General features: G+C 35.2%; 1 protein-coding gene across 1 annotated transcript in view; it reads right to left on the bottom strand.

Annotated features, from left to right (window-relative positions):
* DMD (dystrophin) overlaps window positions 1-21390 on the bottom strand; it is a 1782468-nt gene that overhangs the window by 743857 nt on the left and 1017221 nt on the right. Inside the window, exon 45 of the mRNA XM_012730297.1 lies at window positions 1768-1943. Coding sequence (XP_012585751.1) covers window positions 1768-1943 — 176 coding nt within the window. The remainder of the gene's footprint in view (window positions 1-1767; window positions 1944-21390) is intronic.

A 21390-nucleotide genomic window follows, 5' to 3' on the forward strand; every position in this document is an offset into this window, starting at 1 on the left:
CTGCCTTATCTTTATTATAAGTTCCAACTGGAATTTAGGAGCCAACAACAGATAAGATGCTTAAAATTCAGGTAAATCAGTTATCAGAGATGATATTAATATGCTCTATTCAAGCACTATGTAAGAATTTAAAATGAGAGCTAATACTTTACAAATAAGCAAACTGTTCCTCCAAACATATTAGTCCAGTTTTTGAGTTCAAGATACCTACTTAACTTCCCTCAATCCTAGCACTTTATATTATTTTAGACTAGATTAAGTCTGGTTCAAAATGATGTACTTTATACAGGAGGAAACTTGTTCAGACTGTAAACTGGTCAGTTACTGAAATAATGAGATGTGTATTTAATAGAGGGATTTTAATTTGGAGGGAAATTATATGACTTACCTAAGGAGCTACACTGACTACAAAGTTGGGGTCTTTATTTTATGCTGTGTTTACAAAAAATCAAATATTTTCTAAATGAAGTTTTACAGCATACATGTTTTTTTTTTTTAATAATGCCATTAATTTTTAACTTTTGCAAGATGTTTGTGTCTGCCTATAGGTAGGTCTGCCAATGCACCCATTTGGTAGAGGATTATGAATTGTATCTACTCTATGAATAATACAAAATGAGCGAAGGAATCAGAGGGCAAAGACAGTGGATATAATTCCAAAACCTTTCTAATAGGTTGAGGTTCATCATGAGCTGTTCTAGCTTTCGGAATATTAAAATCTACCTATTATGTAGACAGGTAAGAAACGAGATTGGCCATTGAGCAGCATTTTCATTGTTCCTAACACTAGTCTCATTTGGTAATGAAATCAAGTCCTCCCTTATGAAACAGGAAACATTAGCATCAACAACTGAAAGCATAAAACCAAATCCCATTTCTGAGAATATCTGTGCTTTCCCACTGCAGCACACATCTGGCTTTCTGTGCTTTTAAAATGTTCAAGTGAAAGTTAAAATGATGATTGAATTCTTTTTTCTTTTCCCTTTCTGATCTTAACATAGTCTGTCCAAGTTCCTTCTCAAGAACCTACTAACAAATGTAGTACAAGTAAAGTATTATTATTGTGTTTTTCAGCATCATAGTCTTATTTGTAGCTGCTAAGAAGTCTACCAAAAAGAAGTCTTCCTCAGAAAAATTATTGATAATGTCCTCTCCAACTCTTCTTTAAAAACTAGGGGCCCTCCATGGTGGTGCAGCGGGTTAAAGCACAGCACTAAAAAGCTTAAGCCACTTCAGCATGAGTTCGATCCCCGCCTGCCCTGGAGGTGACCACATGGCGAGGCAGACAGCTCCTAACCCGCCCGCTGCTCCCCTCAGCAATGTACTTCATCAGTCTGCCTGTTCTGCTCCCGACTCTGTCTCTGATCAACCCTCTCACCTCCTGCACCTCTGGTCTGTACCCCAGCTCTGTATGCATGCATAAATAAATAAATAAATAAATAAATACATCTTTAAAAAAATAGTTGAGATTCAGCTTGTCAAAGGTAGACTCTATGGAAGACATTCATAGTTCATCAATCATGTGTGGTTTTAAAACAAAGTTGAAATTCTAAAATAGCAGAGAAGTCCCGCTTATTTGACCAGCAACAGCTTCAGAGTTTAGCACATGAGAAAAAGAAAACAGTATTACTGTTATTGACTTGTGGTGGTGGGTTCCTTAATGTTAATGCTGCTCACCTGGTTATATTCTTCTTTTCCCTCAATCTTTAAAGACAGCTTAACTAGCTCCACTAACATTTCCAAATCCCTATTTGATCAACACCCTACCTCCTTTTTCTTTCTGCCAGCTGTTTGCAGACCTCCTGCCACCGCAGATTCAGGCTTCCCAATTTCTCTTGTAGAATGCTGGCATCTGTTTTTGAGGACTGTTGAATTATTTCTCCCCCAGTTGCATTTAATACTCTGACAACAGTTTGCCGCTGCCCAATGCCATGCTGGAGTTCCTGTGAGATATCAAAAAAAAAAAAAAAAAGACAAAACAAAATGTGAAGCCCTGTGTCCCTTTAGGTAAGAAAGGATTCAACAATATGCTACCTCATGCAGTTCTACTGGGAAAGAACGAAATAAAAGAGCTTCACGTGAACGTTTCTCTATGAAACTGACATGCTTCTATCCAAAGGCTGTGAGACAGAAAGGTGCCTTTCAGGTGTCAGTAAAAGAGTGCCCACTCAGTTCAGATCCAGTATTTACTTTTGTAAAGCTTGTCAGCTAGAGATGGGATAAAGTCCTACGAATCAATTAGTTGGGAACCTTCTCAAGAACAAATCTGATTTCTTGTCTCCACAAGAATGTTCCCTGTTTAATAATCTTTGAAACACTGTAAATTTAAATGTAAAGAAAGTATTTGTGTTTCTTAGTGATTGTTGATAAGAGGTGAAAAGGAACATAGCTTAGTCACAGTATTTTTAAGAGGCTCAAGAGATGTAAAAGCAAATTCATTACAACACTAGAAGGAAAATTATTTCAAATTCTGTTTCCACCCATGTATTCTGTATTATAAAAATCACATAAAACTGAACATTTATTGTTTTTAGGGGCAGCCAAACAAGAAATCCCTAAAGTACAGGGATATATTTTTTTAAATCTATAGATCCCAGAAAATTATTTTGTGTCATTAATGGCACCAAGCTTAAATATCTTCTACTTTTTATACCAAAGGAAATGTTAAGCATGTCGGTAAATCATTACATTCTTTTGCACTATTGCAAACAAATATGCATAAAAACAAAAATTCTTTTTACCATGAAACAAAAGGTAATTATTTTCTATCTTTAAACTTATAATTAGAATCTTTAAGACAATAAAATAACCTGTTATAAAATATGAAGTGTAGAAAATGACGTCATATGAGAACTTAAGGTTCTACCATATTTAAATCTAAAGTACTCATACATCCTTAGGTTACTGAGGGGGGTCAGCGTGCAAAACACCTTCATGTTCAATGTGATTTTAACTGTCTAATGTCTTTCTATCTGCCTTGGAATTTAAAGAATGGATAGGCCGTAGGCACATAGAGTTAGAGGTGCAAGGACTGGAGCAGGCAAGGTGTATGGTGTGTCATTTCCATGATCTGCTCAGGAAAACATATTTAGACTCTCCTTCTGTAGGAAAGTGGGAATTGAGAGAGTGCTATGCCTTGTGTATATCCTGGGATCTGGGCAGAAAGGAATTTGCAGTTCATTAGCTGACAACTGAAATTGACTCAAGTTTAAAATGCAAGAGTAGCAGACTAACACTGTGCTTCTGGATGATTCTGAGACAGTTTAGGCACACAGTGAGGCAGGAACACCCGTAAAACAGTGAGGGGAGGTGTCTGGGAGATGGTATCTAGGGTAAGAGTAGTGTTTTGACAAAGCACCAGAAAGAAAAAGCCAGAGGCAACCGGAACCTTTAAGAAAGACTCAACAAGCTTTGGAGACAAGCTAGACCATGCACTTGTGAATGTCTACTGGATGGGGGAAGCTTTGGCAGCGACACAGAAGTCATTTAAGAAGCAGGGAAAGATTATGACTCCTGCTTGTAATGCCACTGGTGTCCAATACCTACAACTACAGTAAGACTTTTTCAAAACGCACGGAGTACCTTCCAGTTATGTGTTAAAACAGTGAGTCTCAAATTTTAATGTGTATACGAATCTCCTAGAGGTCTCGTTAAGCTGCAGATTTTGATTCAGAAATGAAGTATGTGGAGGGTCCAGAATTCTCTAACAAGCTTCATGGAGATGCTGGTATTGCTTGCCCAGGAACAACACATTAAGTAGAAAGATGACGCAGTAAATGCCTTCTGAATCTTTGTTAAGTAATCAAAGAATTCTTGTTGCTGGTTTATAATGCTATAAAGCTAAAGCTGCTTCAGAAATTTTATCTCAGCTCTTTTGCTTTGTATTTTTGATCCTGGCCATTCGACTTCATAGCTGATGGCTAACAGTGACTTTTACAACCCAATTGTAGAATCAACAAGGGTTTTATTATTTCTATTTCGCAGATAAGAGACAGCATTGAATAGCTACGGATGAAGTAGTATTTTAAAACGTAAGGTCTAAATCTCATTTATATAGAGCCCCAAATGAGGACCTGATTTTTTAATTTTGTGCAAGAAGAGCTCATTAAATTGCCTATTACATTTGTGTGAGGAGATTTGTAATCAGGAGAAGTATTTACAGTGTATAATCTACTTGAGAATTTTCAGTGATAAAGTATATGATAGCAAAATAATGGATCAACACGGGAGTAAAAAAATGTGTCCATGATATTTTCCAGTTAGCCTCTGCACTCCAAAACATGACATTTCATTTACGAACTTAAACGTTAAACCTCAATCAACTTTATTCACTTATTGAAAAACAAATTAATTTCATTCCATAGCTTCTAATATTTTAAGTACTGAATTATTCACTACTAATGACATTTCCAAGCTTTAATATCATGTTAATGTATCATTGTCTTAGCCATCCTTATCTATGTCTTTGGCAATTAACATCTTGTCTAAGTTTTGCACAGCAAGGATATCGCAATTAAATCTACTGGATTATTCATCATAGTTAGAAAGCTTATTTCATTTTGATTCTAATATTAACACATTCCACTTAATAAGGAGTACATAGCATACCACACTAGTGAGCTTTTCACGACATAAAGTCCAGCATTTCTCTGTACGTTAACTGATCAGAATCCATGGGGAAAGGAGAGAGGGGTACATAAAATCAGCACACACATAATGCCTCCCTGAAGGCCTAGTAGTTAAGTCTCAGCACTCACCACTACAGCCTCAGTTTGATCCCAGCCAGGGAGTTGACTCACAAATGGTACAGCAGATACCTCTCCTGTCTTGACTGCTGCTCTCCTCAGCAGTGTATTTCGGTAAATCCACCTGTCCTGCTACCCTCTCTGGTGAATCCTCTCCACACCCTCAACCACGCACCTCTGGCTGACACCCCAGTTATTTTATGAAAAAAAAAAAAGGCACAATATTAAATATAGGCAAGAAACACATGGAAGGAGAAACTGAGCAGGAGAAGCATATTTTAAAATTATTGGAATGTTCCCAACTTTTTGTATGCTTTTTATATTGAGAAATACCTCTAAATTAGAGAAACATATATATACAACCAAATGTAAGAGCTAATGATTGAATTTGAGACAAATCACTAGCTCAGTTTACTTGAGAAAGGAAACAAATAAGGAAAAAATGATTGGTGCCTCCTATCAAGTATTCTTTCTTAGGAGACAATTTATTTTTGGCTTTTATATTCGGGGGGGGGGTGAGAGGATTATTCAGTATGTTCCACAATAAAGTATCTCATGCTTTCAAAACCATCATAGTGATTACGTAAAAAACAATTTTCTGCCTGAAGCTATATTTCCTATTACTAGGAACACTTAAGAGAACAAGCATGTTTATAGATAAGAGCCTCCATTTGATCCAAGAAAGGTCAACTTGTTTTTCTAACAAATCTAAGTAAATGGAGAGAAAACAGCTCTTCAATGTTCCAGGTATTTCTCTTGAAGTTCTAATGAATGATTTAGAAGCTAAGAAAGATTGAATAAATCTGTGAACCTAGAGAAACCTAACATTGATTTTAGCAAAGTAAGACCTATTAACTTTGCAAAGTTGTGCACTTTAAGATAGCAGTTCCCTTTAAAGCAAGGGTTGATAATTCAAATTCTTTCCAAGTCCACACATGCCCCACCTAAAGACATTCGAACTGCTAAAGTTCTCATAATAAAGCATGGTTGCAAATAGATTTAACTTGCAACCTTCAGTTTCAGAACTCCAAAGGTAGAAGTTTGACATCTCTTCTAGCAATTGAGGTAAACGTGTTTCCGTTTGATTTTGGTTCTTGGACTTTTTGCCCAAAGCACTTTTTCTTGGGAAAGAATGAAAAAAAAATGCTAATATAACCTTATAGAGCATGTAGTACTTAATGCATTTTATGATGAATTCATTAGGTGTCTATGTTAGTAGCTGTGATGATAATGAATGCATTTATCACTGATGTAGATGAGATAAACACATCCAAAGGAAATTTCATTGTAATTTGATATTAGGTAAATGTCCCATTAAAATAAATCGCTACTGTACATAATTTTCCTTTATTTCATTGGCAGGTTGTTTGCTTTGGAAAAAGGAACAGTCTAATTCTAGTTTTAGGAGGAATTCTCATTATTCTTTTATAGCAGCCATTATCAGGAGCAGACGGGGAATTGTACCAATGAGCACATTTACTATTAAACCACATAGGAAAAAGAGGGTATTAGATGAAATCTAACAAGACCCCCCACCCTGCTAACTCCATTTCCTTCAGAAACTAACAAAAACTTGCATGTGGTTTTAGCATTATTATTAGTGGTAAACAATACATGTCTACTGAAATGCAAATAACGTGAGGCCAGGAAACAAATTGTTGAAATAATGCATTTCTTATTTCTGATTATTCATTTGTGGAGCCTACATCTCTTTGATGTGATTTCACTTTGTTTGTCTATTACTCCTAAAGTATATCTAGGTTCTTGAAATGTAATATACATTGACTATAGGTACTTAGATAAAAATTAAATCCATATTACACTGCAAGTTTGGTGGCATATATAATGGTCAAAACTCCTTTAGCGTTACTTAATCATCAGCTATAAAACCCAACACTAAATGAATTATTACTAAAGAATGATACTAAATAGAAATATGTGATGAAAACTTATACAAGAGAGTGGTAAGTTTTTCCTCCCAAGAGATTTTAAAGCGCCTAGCAGAAAGCCAAACATTTCAGCTGAGTATTTTCTTTTTATTACTAATGAGTTTGAACTGCAAAGATGATCTCTTACTAGGACAACTACAGAGGTACAAAGCCAGTAGATTTTACTGGGATGTGGGATATTAGATTCAAATTGTCTCCTAAGAAAGAATATTTGATAGGAGGCACCTACCATTTTTTCCTTCTTTGTTTCCTTTCTAGAGATATTATAAATTTGAAGTCATACAGCTATATATTCGAGAGGGATTCGGTGGCTTGAAAGGTTGTTCAAGATGTGGATTACAAAGAAATAATATCAGTTTTAAAAGCAACAGGAGTGTCCCTCCCCAGTGGCTCAGCAGGTTAAAGCACAGCATTAAGAAGCTGAAGACACTTCAACATGAGTTCGATCCCCACCCCGGAGGTGCTACACATGGGGCAGCAGACCTCTCCTGACATGCCCGCGGCACCCTTCAGCAGTGTACTTCATCTGTTAGCCTGTTCTGCTCTCCACTCTGTCTGTTGAATCCTCTCACCGCACCTGCACCTCTGGCCTGCACCCAACTTCTCTATGCATAAATAAATAGATCTTAAAAAGCAAGCAGCGAGATATATAAACAGAATTTACCAAAAGCTGAAAAGAACTGATTCAAAGATCTAATTTCATTGGCTCTGCAAAGTTGTAGGACCTTGTTGGTACATGTCTGTTTATCAAATATTTTCACACAGTGATTAAATAATTATTTCTTGCCATGTATTGGCCAGGCACTATGCTAAGTGCTGGTCATCTTTGGCTGCTGGGGAGGGAATGAATTAGGGATGATCTGGACTAGAAGTGGGGAGATTAAGTGAGCAATATCTTGACAGAGAAGAACAAATATGGTAATGTGTAGAGGGAACACTAGAAATAAGAAAAATAGGTGAAATCAAGTAATATTTGGAGGGACCTAGGACTTCACCGTGCACTGGAAATCAGAGTAACAGGAAGGCTATCAGAAGGGCAATTGGAGATACTGGACTGAATCTCAGAGGAAATACATTAGGGTCAAAAACAGAACAATCATTGGCAGAACTAAGTGCAACTTTGTTGTGTGGGCTTGGGTCTGAGTGTAAGATTCTCCACTGTCATTGGAAGCGATATGGGGAACTTTAAAGCTAACAGTCACAATTCAAACATATTTTGGGACTCCCTGAATATTTCCATGACAATGTCTACATAGCAAAGTGAAGGGAGCAATTTTATAATCATTGGTTCTGCATTTTATTTTTATTTGCTGGCAAATAAATTTATCAATCTCATGATTAATTTGCCACAAATGAAGTGACAGTTTGATTTTCCACATTTTAAAAAAGAGTATTTTTTTTCTTACAAAGCTGTTTGTATTTACCCACTGTAATTTTTTTGCCCATCCAAAGCTAAAAAAGAAAAAAAAAACTAATCATGGATAAACATGATTTCTGAATATTTTCAAGTTGCTCTTTAAGACAGCAGGAATTAAACTCATCCTGCAACAAAGACTGCTAGACTCATAGGCATTCTATATGCTTCTGCTATGACATTGTCTCTAAATGTCTGTTTATGCAGGTAAAGTGTTCAACGCAGGTGAGTATCCCTTCCAGTGTGACCCATTCCAGCAAATATTGAGGAGACTGATCTGTAGCTGATGACTTAAAAATGATAAATAAGGTTGTACCTTCCCGTCAAGACTAAGTTTAATGGAGGAACGTATAGCAAGCAAATGAATAGATACAATGTTGTCTTATAAAGCAGCTATTGACACTGCTATGTGAACAAGATCAACTGTGTGATTGTGTGTATGATTGCAGATAGATGTATGTACATATGTATGTATATATTGGCTCTGTGATGATTTAGACTGTAAATAACTGAGATTTTCCTCCTCATTCTTTTATTATGATGCACAGTCCCATACTCTGCTCGCCTCAATGATTACTCAAGAGTGTCAAGTTTTGAATGTTTTCCCATTTTAAAAAGGTTCAAAAGTAAGTTTTTGAAATATATCTATATCTAGATAGATAGATAGATAGATAGATAGATAGATAAATAGATAGATTGATTGATTTCCTATTCCAGAAAAGAGATGTTTAAAATACTGTGTTTTACCCATGTCCCATCTCTAACCACAAACAGCAAGTTATCAGGGTAAGGTTTAATTTATCAGGCTCTTGAGAATGGAAAGATCCCAAAATAAGATAGGAGGGATAAAAACAGATCTCTCTGTCTAACATCAATTAATTGATTTTAAGCATTTATCTTAGACTACAAAACCCTCAAGTCATCAACTAACAATTCACCTCCAAGCACACACTGAGCATCACTAAGCCTATATAATACACACACACACACACACACACACACACACACATATTAGTAAGTCCCTCTCACCAAGTTAGATGCATTAAGCACAAGCTACATTTTTTTTAAAGCTTTAATTTCTGAGGTTAGTTTTCTTATTTTCCAATTTATTTATGTATCTGTTGTATGAGAATGATCCACCCCTTCATGGAATCACAGAAAAGGAAATGATAAAAACAAAGCTGAAAAGTCAGACACAAGAATGGAGAGATCCATTATTTGCAAAAGTGAGCAATGTCAACAATTTGTACTCTATTTAACTGCATACAAACTAGAAGAGTGTAAGAATAAAACAGCTAGAAGTGGCCCTCCCTGGTGGCGCAGCGGGTTAAAGCACAGCACTGAGAAGCTGAAGCCACTTCCGCATGAGTTCGATCCCTGCCTGCCGCCTGCCCCAGAGGAGACCACATGGCGAGCCAGACCTCTCCTGACTCGCCCGCTGCTCCCCTCAGCAGTGTACTTCGTCGATCTGCCTGTTCTGCTCCCCACTCTGTCTCTGGTGAAGCCTCTCACCGCCCCTGAGCCTCTGGCCTGTACCCCAGTTCTGTATGAATGAATAAATAAATCTTTAAAAAAAAAAAAAAAAAACAGCTAGAAGAATGAAGCAAGACTTATTAAACTTTCCAGAATTATCCATGTGAATCCTTAAAAGATCAAGGATAGGGCTCTTCCTGGTGGCACAATGTGTTAAAGCACCACATGATGGAGCTCTCCGAAGCCACTGCAGCAGGAGTTCAATCCCCAAGGACGTGGCCCACATGGCGCTGCAGACCTCTCCTGACCCGCCCGCTGCTGCCCCAGCAATGTGTTTCAGTATACCCACTCTGTCTCTGATGGATCCTATCACCCACCACACCTCTGGCCTGTACCCCAGTTCTGTAAAGCATGAGTAAATAAATCTTAAAAAAAAAAAAAAAGGTCAAGAATAGCTGTAAAAAGAGTTGAAATCAACTGTATTCCTTTTGCTTCCTTATCTACCTTTTTGCAGAGGAAATATTAAATTATCAGGTGGTAATGTTTTATAAGCTGTTATCTTTAGGGATACTTCCTTCTTAACTATTCTTTAGCATTATCATTTGACTAAAAACTCAAAGAAAACATTTTCAATTCAACATTAATACCATCCTGATACTGGTTTCTCTTGTTGCGTTCAATGTTTATCTGAATGACATCTATATTCACTCACTTATGAGACAGGGTATTACCAGTGTATCTGTGCTTTATTTCTTTTTTGCTTTTTCCCAATACAAAATCTAACTGATTAATCACTGTGATACCCTTTAGTCCAGTTGATTCCAACATCATTGCTTTGCCCTTTAACTTAGCTGCTCACTGCACTTCATCCACATTAGTAGTAAGTCATTCAAATCAGTTTTCCTATAACCAGTCTTACTCCAAAATACCCTACACATTTTCTCCAGATTATTCATCCTGGTCATTGGTAGTAGATTTTCTGTTCAAATATTCATACTAAATATTTAGAACCTGCCTAATAAGACCAAATGGCTTAGATAACATTCAGAACCTCTTAGCATTCCTGGGAGAACCTCACTAGTCTATTCCAAATGACCAATTCCTCATTCATGTTTTGGTACAACTGGACAACTCACGGAGATACACCTTGGCCATTTGCCATTCTCTAGAACTCTTCATATTCTCTGTCCTCTACTAGGGTGCCCTTTATACTCCTCTATTAGGATGCCATTTACACTTGTGTCATCTTTTCATTGCAGTCTGGACTGTGAGACCCACGAGAACAGGAACTGCCACTGTTTTTTTCTCATTCCTAGCACATAGTAAAATCCTCCTGAACTAGTGCTCACACTTCTAACAAACTTCTAACAAACGTGCTTCACACGTTTGTTAGATGCATAAATGATGACATACCCCAAATATTATCTATTATAAATACAATTTTAAATAGACACTTTCTATCCTGTAATCTCCTACTAGCCCTTGATAGTGTTATGTTTCCTGTAGCTTATGTAAAATGTCTAAATAAAATTAGACTTCCTTATTATGAATGGATGTTTATGAATTTAGTGTAAGAACACTGTCTTCTCTACTTCTGATTTTTTTTCTCAAGTTAGTCAATATAAAATTGTTAAATAAATGATGAAATGGATGAGTCTCTTCCATTAGCATGCCATTAAATCACACAAATTTGGTGTTTGTTGAGGACATCTCTAAGAGCATAGCACATGTGGCAAAAAAAAAAAAAGTCATGTTTAACTTATGTCTATCTTTAAATACCTAGTAATACAGTCTAACCAACAAATTAGTGCTGATGAGTCTCTAAAGAAACTCTTCAGCAACTGCTTAAAGAAAATAAAAATGTCAGCATTTAATTAGTGACAGCAATGGCCATGAGGCCATGCTTTTACAAATTCTATGTACTGTTGCCTAAGCAGAATTATTTCAAAATAATATTACTCTCACCAAATAAGAAGGGCACCATCTTGAAAAGATGTGCTATTTTTTCATGAATGACCAATGGATACCCAATAAGATGTTCACTATTGTTAGACACCAGATCAATGCAAGTTAAAACCATGGCAAGATGCCACTTTATAGCCTGTGAAATGGCAACCATCAAAGCAATTTTTAAGATCAAATGTAGGTGAGGATGTTAAGCAAAGGAACTGTCTGTCACTGTGGGAGTGTAAATTGGCACAGTCATTTGTGAAACATTTATTTTCAGTATCTTTCAAAGGTAAATCTTTGATATAGTTATTCACCCTAAAAACATGTTCATAAACATTCATAATATCCTCAAACTGAAAGCAACCTGACTGCCCATCAAAAGAATAGACCATTCATGGTATATTCATTCAATGGAATATTAACCAGTAATAATATGTAATAAAATGAAAACAATTCTGTTATGCTAACACCATTGATGAATATATAAAAGAGTATGTTGATGAAAATAGTAGATACTGCATAATTCCAGTTATATGAATTCAGGAACAGACAAAAACTATGCTTGAAGACACTGAAACAATAGTTTTCTATAAGGAGTAAGAATTGACTAGAATGTGGCATAGTAACCTTTCTGAGATGATGGAAATGTTCTCTTTTTTGATTGAGGTGTTGCTTTCATGAGTAGACTCGCTTGATAAATGTAGCAAATTTGATGCTTAATAACTATGTTGTTACTCAATTCTTAGGACTTCCTCCCACATGTACTTCCTCATTATATCCATTACATTCATACAAAGCAAGAAAGCATGGAAAATAAATTACACAGCAGATTCTGAATTTGACACAAAACATCTTAATAGAGTGATATAAGAAACAAATTTAACAGGCTTGAGTTTCATATTGGAATAAGCTCTTTTCCCCTCCCAAATAAATCTATTTTCATATTCATTTGAATTTAAGAAACAAGAAAATCATGACTTTTCATTACTAATCTCTCTTTACTTACACACCTACTTTAGAGATATTAACAATAAATATACCCAACAAATAGAAACCTTTCCTCTCTTCTACTTCGCAAATTATATATACATGTTTCTTTTGCAAGAAAGAGCTAAGGCAGACAGATTGGCAAACCTCAGTCATTTGCAAGATAGAATTTAAAAGGGTTCAGAAGACTAATCAGGTTACATGAAGACAGACTTAGTGACCCTTCGGGAATATTATACAATTTACTCTTCTAGCCCCATGAATGATTACGGAAAAGAAAAATCTGTAAGAGAAATGTTTATTAGATAAAGGAGGGAAAGGATTCAATCCCATGGTTTTATATTTCAAAAGGGAAAAGGGATGTGAAACCTTTCAAAAAAGATCTGTGAGGCTTTCAAGAATAACACTGACAGCATAGTAGCAAACAATCCCAGTGGCTTTTTCTTTTTTTTTTTTTTTTAATGAGTGGTGATTAACAAGGTGCATGCCAATATACAGGTGGATCCTCAAACAATCTAGGGCTCAAGAGTTATATGAGCGGTAAGGAGCTAAGGGCCAAGGACAAATATTGCAAGATCAATAGAAAATGTCCAAACAACGCAGAGACACAAAGTTTGGAACTGAGATTTGGGACAGGAACAACGTTCCATTTGACTAAAGAAGAACTAGGAAGATGTAGGTTCATTGGTTGAGGCAGAAAGGGGAAGGTGAGGGATGGAGATGACACAGAAAGCAGAACGCTTCAACTCCTCTGCTTGTCTGCTCTGTCAAAGAGAATGTTCATCAAACTGGAAAAGGCATAACCGCATGAAGGAAATGAAGCCCAAAATAGGTGAGGGAATTTTAAAAGTGCACCTTGCAGCTCTAAATGAGTCAAAAACCTCTAACCCCAGACCAATTATATTCCAGGGAAATGAGAGAACTTGTACAATACAGTCCTGCCCTGCTGGTCAAAGTGGTCTTTGACAAAGTATGTCAACATGGTGGATGTGCAAATGTCATTCCAATTTTAAAAATGGGAAGAAGTCACTTCAACCCATTTCTATCTATTCTTTCAAAAAGAACATTTCTGGATGACTGAACAAAGGGAAAGCAAATACCCACTAACAGACAACATGAGGCAGCTAATTTGGGTTTGTATGAAAATTTGTTCTGATGGTGGGCATGTGTGCCTGTATTTGTGGCTTAATTTCTTTTGCAGTATGAAAATTAAATTTCACATTTCTAAGGTACTGAAAATAACTTCTTTCTTCAACTAACAAAACTGCCCTCAGTTCCCAAACTGAAGTAACCATATAAGTATGTCATTGTCATCTACAAGGAACAGTGTAATGACCAATTATCTATCACTGGAGTGAGACTTGGGGCGTCTGGCTAATAATAAAGAGCAACTATACGATCTGGTGTACAAACTACTTGCTGCATGTGACAATGTAGAAGTAAATTTCCTTCGTACAAGAACAGTGTAAGAAGACATGTGATTCAGGGGCTGACAACTCTATGTAATGGAGATTTGCAAAGACAGTCAGATTAGAAAACTAGATGAATATAAAAAAGAGACTATATGTGATCTCTGGGAAATAAGGCCACTGGTGATTTTTATTTTTTATATTCCTTCATCACTTAAATCAGAAAATAAATTAATATACTTTTACCCAAGCAAGATTGTATCTGGATTTTTAACTTAAGAGTGAGAGAATAGGAAAATAGATTTTCCCATGCTGTATTTTAATATTTAAATGCATAATTTAAATAAGTTAATCTCATTTAATCTATTCAGATAGCAGCACCAATGAGTACCCAAAGTGACTCTGGATATTGTCATGAACAGTGAAAAAAAAATAAATCCAAAATCACAAATAATAATTCATCAATTTTCAATCGATATTATTAAGCTTCTCAAATGTTATCTGATAACAGTCTTTATTGGTGCTTTTCTACATACTGGATTGGAATAATTCAATATCTACCATGAAAATATCTAGAGAGAAGGGTTGTTAAAAAAGGGTGCACATGAATAAGTTGCTTGTATATTCCAGTGAGGAGAATTTGGAATTATTATGATAGACATATTTTAGGGAAATAGTTAGAAATATTTCTTACTTTGTTTTATCATTGTATAAATGTTCATTTATATCATGTTGCAAGTGCACAACATTATACTTCAACCATTTTATCTAAAGCAATAGACAGATTCAATATAATTCAGATCAAATCCTTATGACATTCTTTATAGAAATAGAACAAAAATATCCTATAATTTCTAAGGAATCACAAAAGACCCCAAATAGCTAAAGCAATCCAGAGGAAAAGAATAAAATTGGAGATATCACATTTCACAACATCAAAATAAACTACAAAGCTATAGTGATAAAAACAAAATGGCATTGGAATAAAAACTGGCACACAGATAAATGGAAGATAAATGAGAGCCCAGAAATAATCCTATAAATATATTGACAACTAAATTTTATGACAAAAGAGCTAAAAGCATATGACGGGATAAACAAAGACTTTCAAAACATACTCTTCAAAATACTGGAGAGTCACATGAAGTGAAACTAGATCACTCATACCATGCACAAAAATTAATTAAAAGTAGATAAAATATTTGAATGCAAGACCTCAAATCATAACATGCATGGAATAAAATTGTGGTAGCAGTAAGCAACTTGGAATCAGCTTTAGCGCTGGCATTGTGCATTCAAGTTCAAAGACAAAGGAAATGAGAGAGAAAAATAAACAAGGAGACTGAAAACTAATATTTATAATAAAAGGCTAATGACTGCTGTTTTCACTTAGAAATGTTTCCTAGAAACTTTCACTTCACATCTTTTTTCTTAGGGTTAAGTCTCAGTGCTATCACCACTATGGCCTGGATTTGATCCCCAGCCATGGAGCTAATGCAAATACGGCAGAGCAGATATCTCCTGTCTTGCCTGATGCTTCACATAGCAGTGTTTTTCAGTAAATCTACCTGTTATGTTCCCCCTTTGTCTCTGCTGAACACTTTTGCCACACCACCCCCATTCTCATGCCCCCCCCCCACCAGGACACCTTTGGCCTACACCTCAGGTCTTCTCTGCCAAAATAAATAAATAATTTTTCCTAATCAAAAACTTCAGTTTATTGTCCAGGTTCCAAATTTTTCATTTTATAATTTGAAAATTTTGGTACACTATCTCTAATACTTTATGGACTGAAGAAGGGTATAAATCAATAAATTAAAAAAAAAAAACTTAATTTGTTTCTTTAAATAAGTCCTTTAGATATTTTAATAAGAAAAATAATTTTAGATATGCATTCTACATTTACAGCAATGTTGCATTTCCAACATGAAAAGGATGTTGTTTAAAAAAAATAAAACAGGAAGGAAGCACAAGGACTATGATAGTGGACTCTGGGTGATTTGGTTACAGGTACCCTATGGTGGGGATAAGTGATGGGGAGAATCTTAATGTTACCAGAATAAACTATTATTTAAAGAATAAAAAAGGAATAAAACCAAAAAAAAAAAAACAGGGGAAGAGGATTGATCTCAAACATTTACAATACCTTTCATATTCAATAGCAGAAACTGAGTATCTACTTTATCATCTCTCCTGATCATACTTTTTGTTCAAACCAGGAATGCCATTTGTCATATACAACATTAGATAGTGCTGAGCATGCTACCATATTGTTAATGCTATGCTTAAACAATTATTACACTAATATTGTTATGGTAATATCTTATGTTTATATACCTTTGCAAAGTACTTTCAGATGATTATTTCACTTGACGACACCCACACAAATATTTGAGGTCTGCAAAAATATGCAACTGTTCCCATAATAATGAGGAACTGGAAGCTATGGATGTGTTTATGGCACAGATTGTGGGGATGGCTTCATGGAGGCATACAGATCCCCAATCTCATCAACTATATGCATCTTTCCATCTGACAATCATATATCATTCAATTGGTTAACGAAAACAGTAAATACTTGGGGACCTGTATCACTTGCCTAGGTCATCCTGAGGACACCGGACCCTGGGACAATCTCCAGTTTATCAGAGGATTCAGTAAGAGTCCCCTTACTCAGGACAGACTCTTTTCTTACCAGGTACTTAAAATATTATAGAGATACACAAGAAAATAAGAACAGATGTAAGAATCGGACAGTTTTATACAAGTTTAAATTATCATGACAATAACAAACCAAGTGCTTCATTATTATAGCTCTTTTCCTTGGGAGAAAAAAAAAACTATTTCATATAGGTTTTCCTATTAAGAAACTATTATGTCTTTTATCTTCATGTCTGTATATTCAATTAAATGTAATCATTATTTTTAAAAAATGTGGCCCAAAATAATGAAAAATGTCAGCCCAGAATATGTTTGAAGCCGAGTTAGAGAGGACCACAGCATTCCTCAATTAGATTACCCACTTTTGTAAAGCCACTATATTAGAATGTCATGCTGACATGATTCTTGATAATGTATTTAATGGCTAAAGTATGCACGGTGAACATTTGTGTAGAGTTCATTGCATCTAATTTTCTGTTCTCCTTTGAAACAAGAAGGTGAATGATGCAGTTGTGGTATTCTTGCTGTTAAACTTAATGAAAATTCTGTCCACTATCAATCAAATGGATCTTTTTCTTTTTTTGTTGTCCAAATGTGCTCAAAAGTAATTTATTTTTATTGAAAAGTCCTGTACTAACATGATGAAAAAAACACAAACAAGACTCTAATTTCTTTCAGATGCACGTGCTGGCAAGCTATACACAGGCAGGTAGGGGAAGCTTCCCTCTCACACTTAGGTTACTGAGGTTTTGTGGACATATCAGGTATATGGATGGAGAAGTCTTTAAACTACTGTCTTTCAATAATGATGCTGGTCAATCTTTCTAATGAAAATAGGCACATTCTCTTTTATCATATAGAAATACAAGGTTGAAAGGGACATCTGAAATGTAGTGAGAGGCAAATCCACCCAGGCCAGCAGTAAAGTGGGGTGTTTTATCTCAAAGTGTTTTTACACTAGGAGGTCATAGCTGACTGTGACAGTAGTGACAGTCAAAAATAAAAACAAGTGGCATGCCACACAAACCAAGGGTACTGAATACTGCTTCCATTCCCCAAGAAATGAGAAGATTATTTTAATCAGAAATAACTGAAGGAATAGATGTAACAGTCAGTTACTATAGAATCTTACTAAAGGAGAATTCATAGAAATTGAAGACAAGAAACTCAGAAAAAACCATAAACATTCACAAATTTCAACTACCATTAGTAATTCAGCATATGCAAGCAATGGGGCAGAAGTCCTGCCATTTATAATTGAAAGCCAAAACCAACTTCTGCGTGATGGTTTAGAGTTCTTGCATACAGCAACACATTTCCTATGTGCTAATTTAAACGATTATATGGAAGATATATTCCATTCCCCAGCACAAATGGTTATATTTAAGAAACTGCTTTTAAGAGTTCATTGCATTATTTATATATGGTCATAATGTTCATATATCAACATTTAGGTTAAAATATTTATATTGTCCCTGTAGAGCAGCATCTTTAGGTAAGTGTGAATAAAGCTGACAGAGCTTAAATACAGACATTGTAATTGATAACCGACATTATTTAGTTTTACAGAAGGAAGACATAAATAACCAGTTGTCTATATGATTAAGATTATTTTACTGGTTAAGTATTTATTGAGTATACTGTAGCTTACGTCAGTTTCTGACCTCACGGCATTGCAGTCTGGACACAGAAAAACAATTAAATAAACATTAACATGCATACATTTACACATTAAAATATGGAACATGAAAGAAAACCCTAAAATACTGTCGAATAATAGAAGAAATATGTAATAATTGGGGAACTGTTAACTAATAGAGCTTTTCATCAAAGCACCTGGAGTGGATTTTGGGATGAGGTTACTGTAATGTTAGAGTTAATAATATATAAAATGGAGGAAAGAGGAAATGTGAAGAACCTTGATCAGGAAAGGATTTGATGTGTGTAAGAAATGGAAAGAAAGTAAGTATGGTGGAGCTCTGAGGGAAAAGGGTTAAGTATATAGACTCATGAGCAAAGTTTACAGAAATTATCAAAATTGGAAAGATTTCATATGTCCAATAAACAGAAAATACTTAAGTTATCAATAGTCATATTCAGGGTTTATTATATTACCTTCAAAAATAAAATTTAGAATATATAATGAATGCAAGTATTGAATGAAATTTAAGGAAAACAGTAAATAAAACAGGTTAAAATAATGTATCTCATACTATTCTGTTTCTCAAGAGTGAAGAATTTGTAAGCACCAGAAGGTTAAAAGCAAAATTCAAACATCTTAATGGCAATGAAAGTGGATAAAGGCCATGGGTGTTTTTAATTTTTAAAAGTCTTTTACTGCATTTTCAATATTTTCTACACCAAACACTGAAAATTATAACAATGAGAAAATGAAATAAAATACAATCACATAAAACCTTTTTCTAAATGTTTAGAATAAGCTTAAATGGTCACAGGACTAAACTTTCATTATTTTTGTAGATAGTTTAATATGAAGCAAAATAACTCCTAAGACAAGGCTTTTGAATCCTATTAACGATGATGTAAATGGAGTGTGTGTGTGTGCGTGTGTGTGTGTGTGGAGTAGAAGTCATCTTTCTCTTTCTGCCTTTCTCATGAGATCACATATGCAATATCTGCTATTGTCAAGACATCATTACTAAATCACTTATAAGTCTCAGCACAATTTGCCAAACAATTAAGACCTTTATTTGTATTTTTCAGTATTGGAGGGAGAGTGCTTAAATTCCCATTTGGTGAAAAGATTTAGCAGACCATGGGTGTTAAATCCATAAGCTAATCATCTATCTTCTCTTGGCATATAAAATAAAAACAAGATTACAAATATTTAAATATTCTGTGTTTTATACTCCAGTTCTCTTTGTTATGTCTAGTCTTCCTTATAAAAGTACAGTATTAATATATATATATATATATATATATATATAATTTATTTTTACATCGTTTTGTGCCTTTTTCCATCTCAGTTGTAATCCCAGTGGGCTTCCCATCACCAAATCATCCATGTTCCATCACCATATTCCAGTGCATTCCCCCTCCCCCACTATTTTTTATCGCATTCCCCACTCTACCCCCCAAAAATGTCTCTAGTATATAGATGTTCATTATTATTATTTTTCTCGCCTGGTCCTTTATACTCCTGCTATGCATAAAAAGATCCAGTATTTTTTCTGGCTTATTTCACTAAGCATGATAATTTTCAGCCTCATCCATGTTGCTGTAAAAGGCATTTTTTTTGGTTGCTGAGTAATATTCCATTGTGTATATGTACCACATCTTTTTAATTCAATCATCTACTTTGGGGCATTGGGGTTATCCATGTATTTCCAATTGTGAATAAAGCAGCAATAAACATGGGGGTGCAGGTGTCTTTTTGAATCACTGTTTTTGTGTCCTTTGGATAGATGCCTACGAGTGGGATTGCTGGTTCCTATGGAAGCTCTATTTTGCAGTTTTAAAAACCTCCAAACAGTTTTCCATAGTGGCTGTACTAGTTTGCATTCCCACAAGCAGTGCAGGAGCGTTCCTTTTACTCCACATCTTCACCAACATTTGCTGTTCCTACTCGATAAGTTCAATAAAGTTCAATAAATAATGATCATAGTATAGTAAAGCAACTCTTCAGTATTTTGCAAATGATAATAATAATAATAATAATAACTAACTCTCACCTATCATTTTCTAGTACACATTTAAATACTTTCTAATGCCAGTTCCCCTGCCCATTTGTGACTATGCAGGTATTTCTCTTTCTCTTTTCATTTTTCTAATAAACCAGTCCTTTTAAAATAGAAAATAAACAAGCAATTACTTAAACAATCAGGTTATCTTCTGTCTTGTTTAAGAAAACAGTATCTACTGTGTAGAAGGTCAGATATATCATATAGTTATTTACATCGAAGAGACATTTTTATTTTATCAGAGTGGCAGGGGACTGATTTGATTTACAAGACACATTAATTTTTCTATTGATCAGCTATGTAGCTTTCAGCTTGTCACTTGATCTTCTTCAATGTATTCTTTATCAAATTTTAAAAATTAGCAATATAAGCAGCTAACACCTAGTGCTTCTGTGGGTATAAAAAAGGACTTTCTGCATGAGCGGCTGATACTTACACTTCAATTTCTTTCTTTCAGTCCTGTAACACATCGCTAATAAAATCCATCTTCCAAAAATGGATTTAGACTTAGCTTTTCAGGAGACGTTTGTATTTTGTAATGTGAACTACTGGGAAAACTTGCCAGGAGGAACGAAACAGTTTTATTGTAAGTGATGACTACCTGTAGTCTTGTTAGTTTCTTATTTGACCCAAAAGCCTGTAGTGCTGCAAAGTATTCATTCCCTTTAAATCAATTTTTAAAGATGCTGGTTCCCACAAGGAAAACAGCAAATGTGGATGCAACAAATAAGTCATGTTTGTTTTTTGAGTCTTCCAAGTAACACTTTAGATCAAGTTTTCCCCTCACACATGTTCACACGATGGGTCTTACATTAAGTGAAGGAAACAGACCAAACAGCTAAGAAAACAGATTTGTAACATCATGAGGCTATCATGAATGTGAAGAGACAAAAGGAACACCTATGGGGGTGCAGAGTGAGAACTGGAGGGTGTGACGGTAGCCATGGTAATGGGAGCTGGAGGACACTCCTGCAGGAAGTGAAGCGGAACTGAAGGATAGCTGTTACAATTAAATAGGAGGACTGAAAACCAAACTCATAGATGATGTTGAAGAATTTATGTCAAAAAAATCTTCTAGCTGAATAAACTGGTATATACGCT

Source organism: Condylura cristata, unplaced genomic scaffold, assembly GCF_000260355.1.
Source record: "Condylura cristata isolate star-nosed mole 26May11 unplaced genomic scaffold, ConCri1.0 scaffold00027, whole genome shotgun sequence".
Classification (NCBI taxonomy): Eukaryota; Metazoa; Chordata; class Mammalia; order Eulipotyphla; family Talpidae; genus Condylura; species Condylura cristata.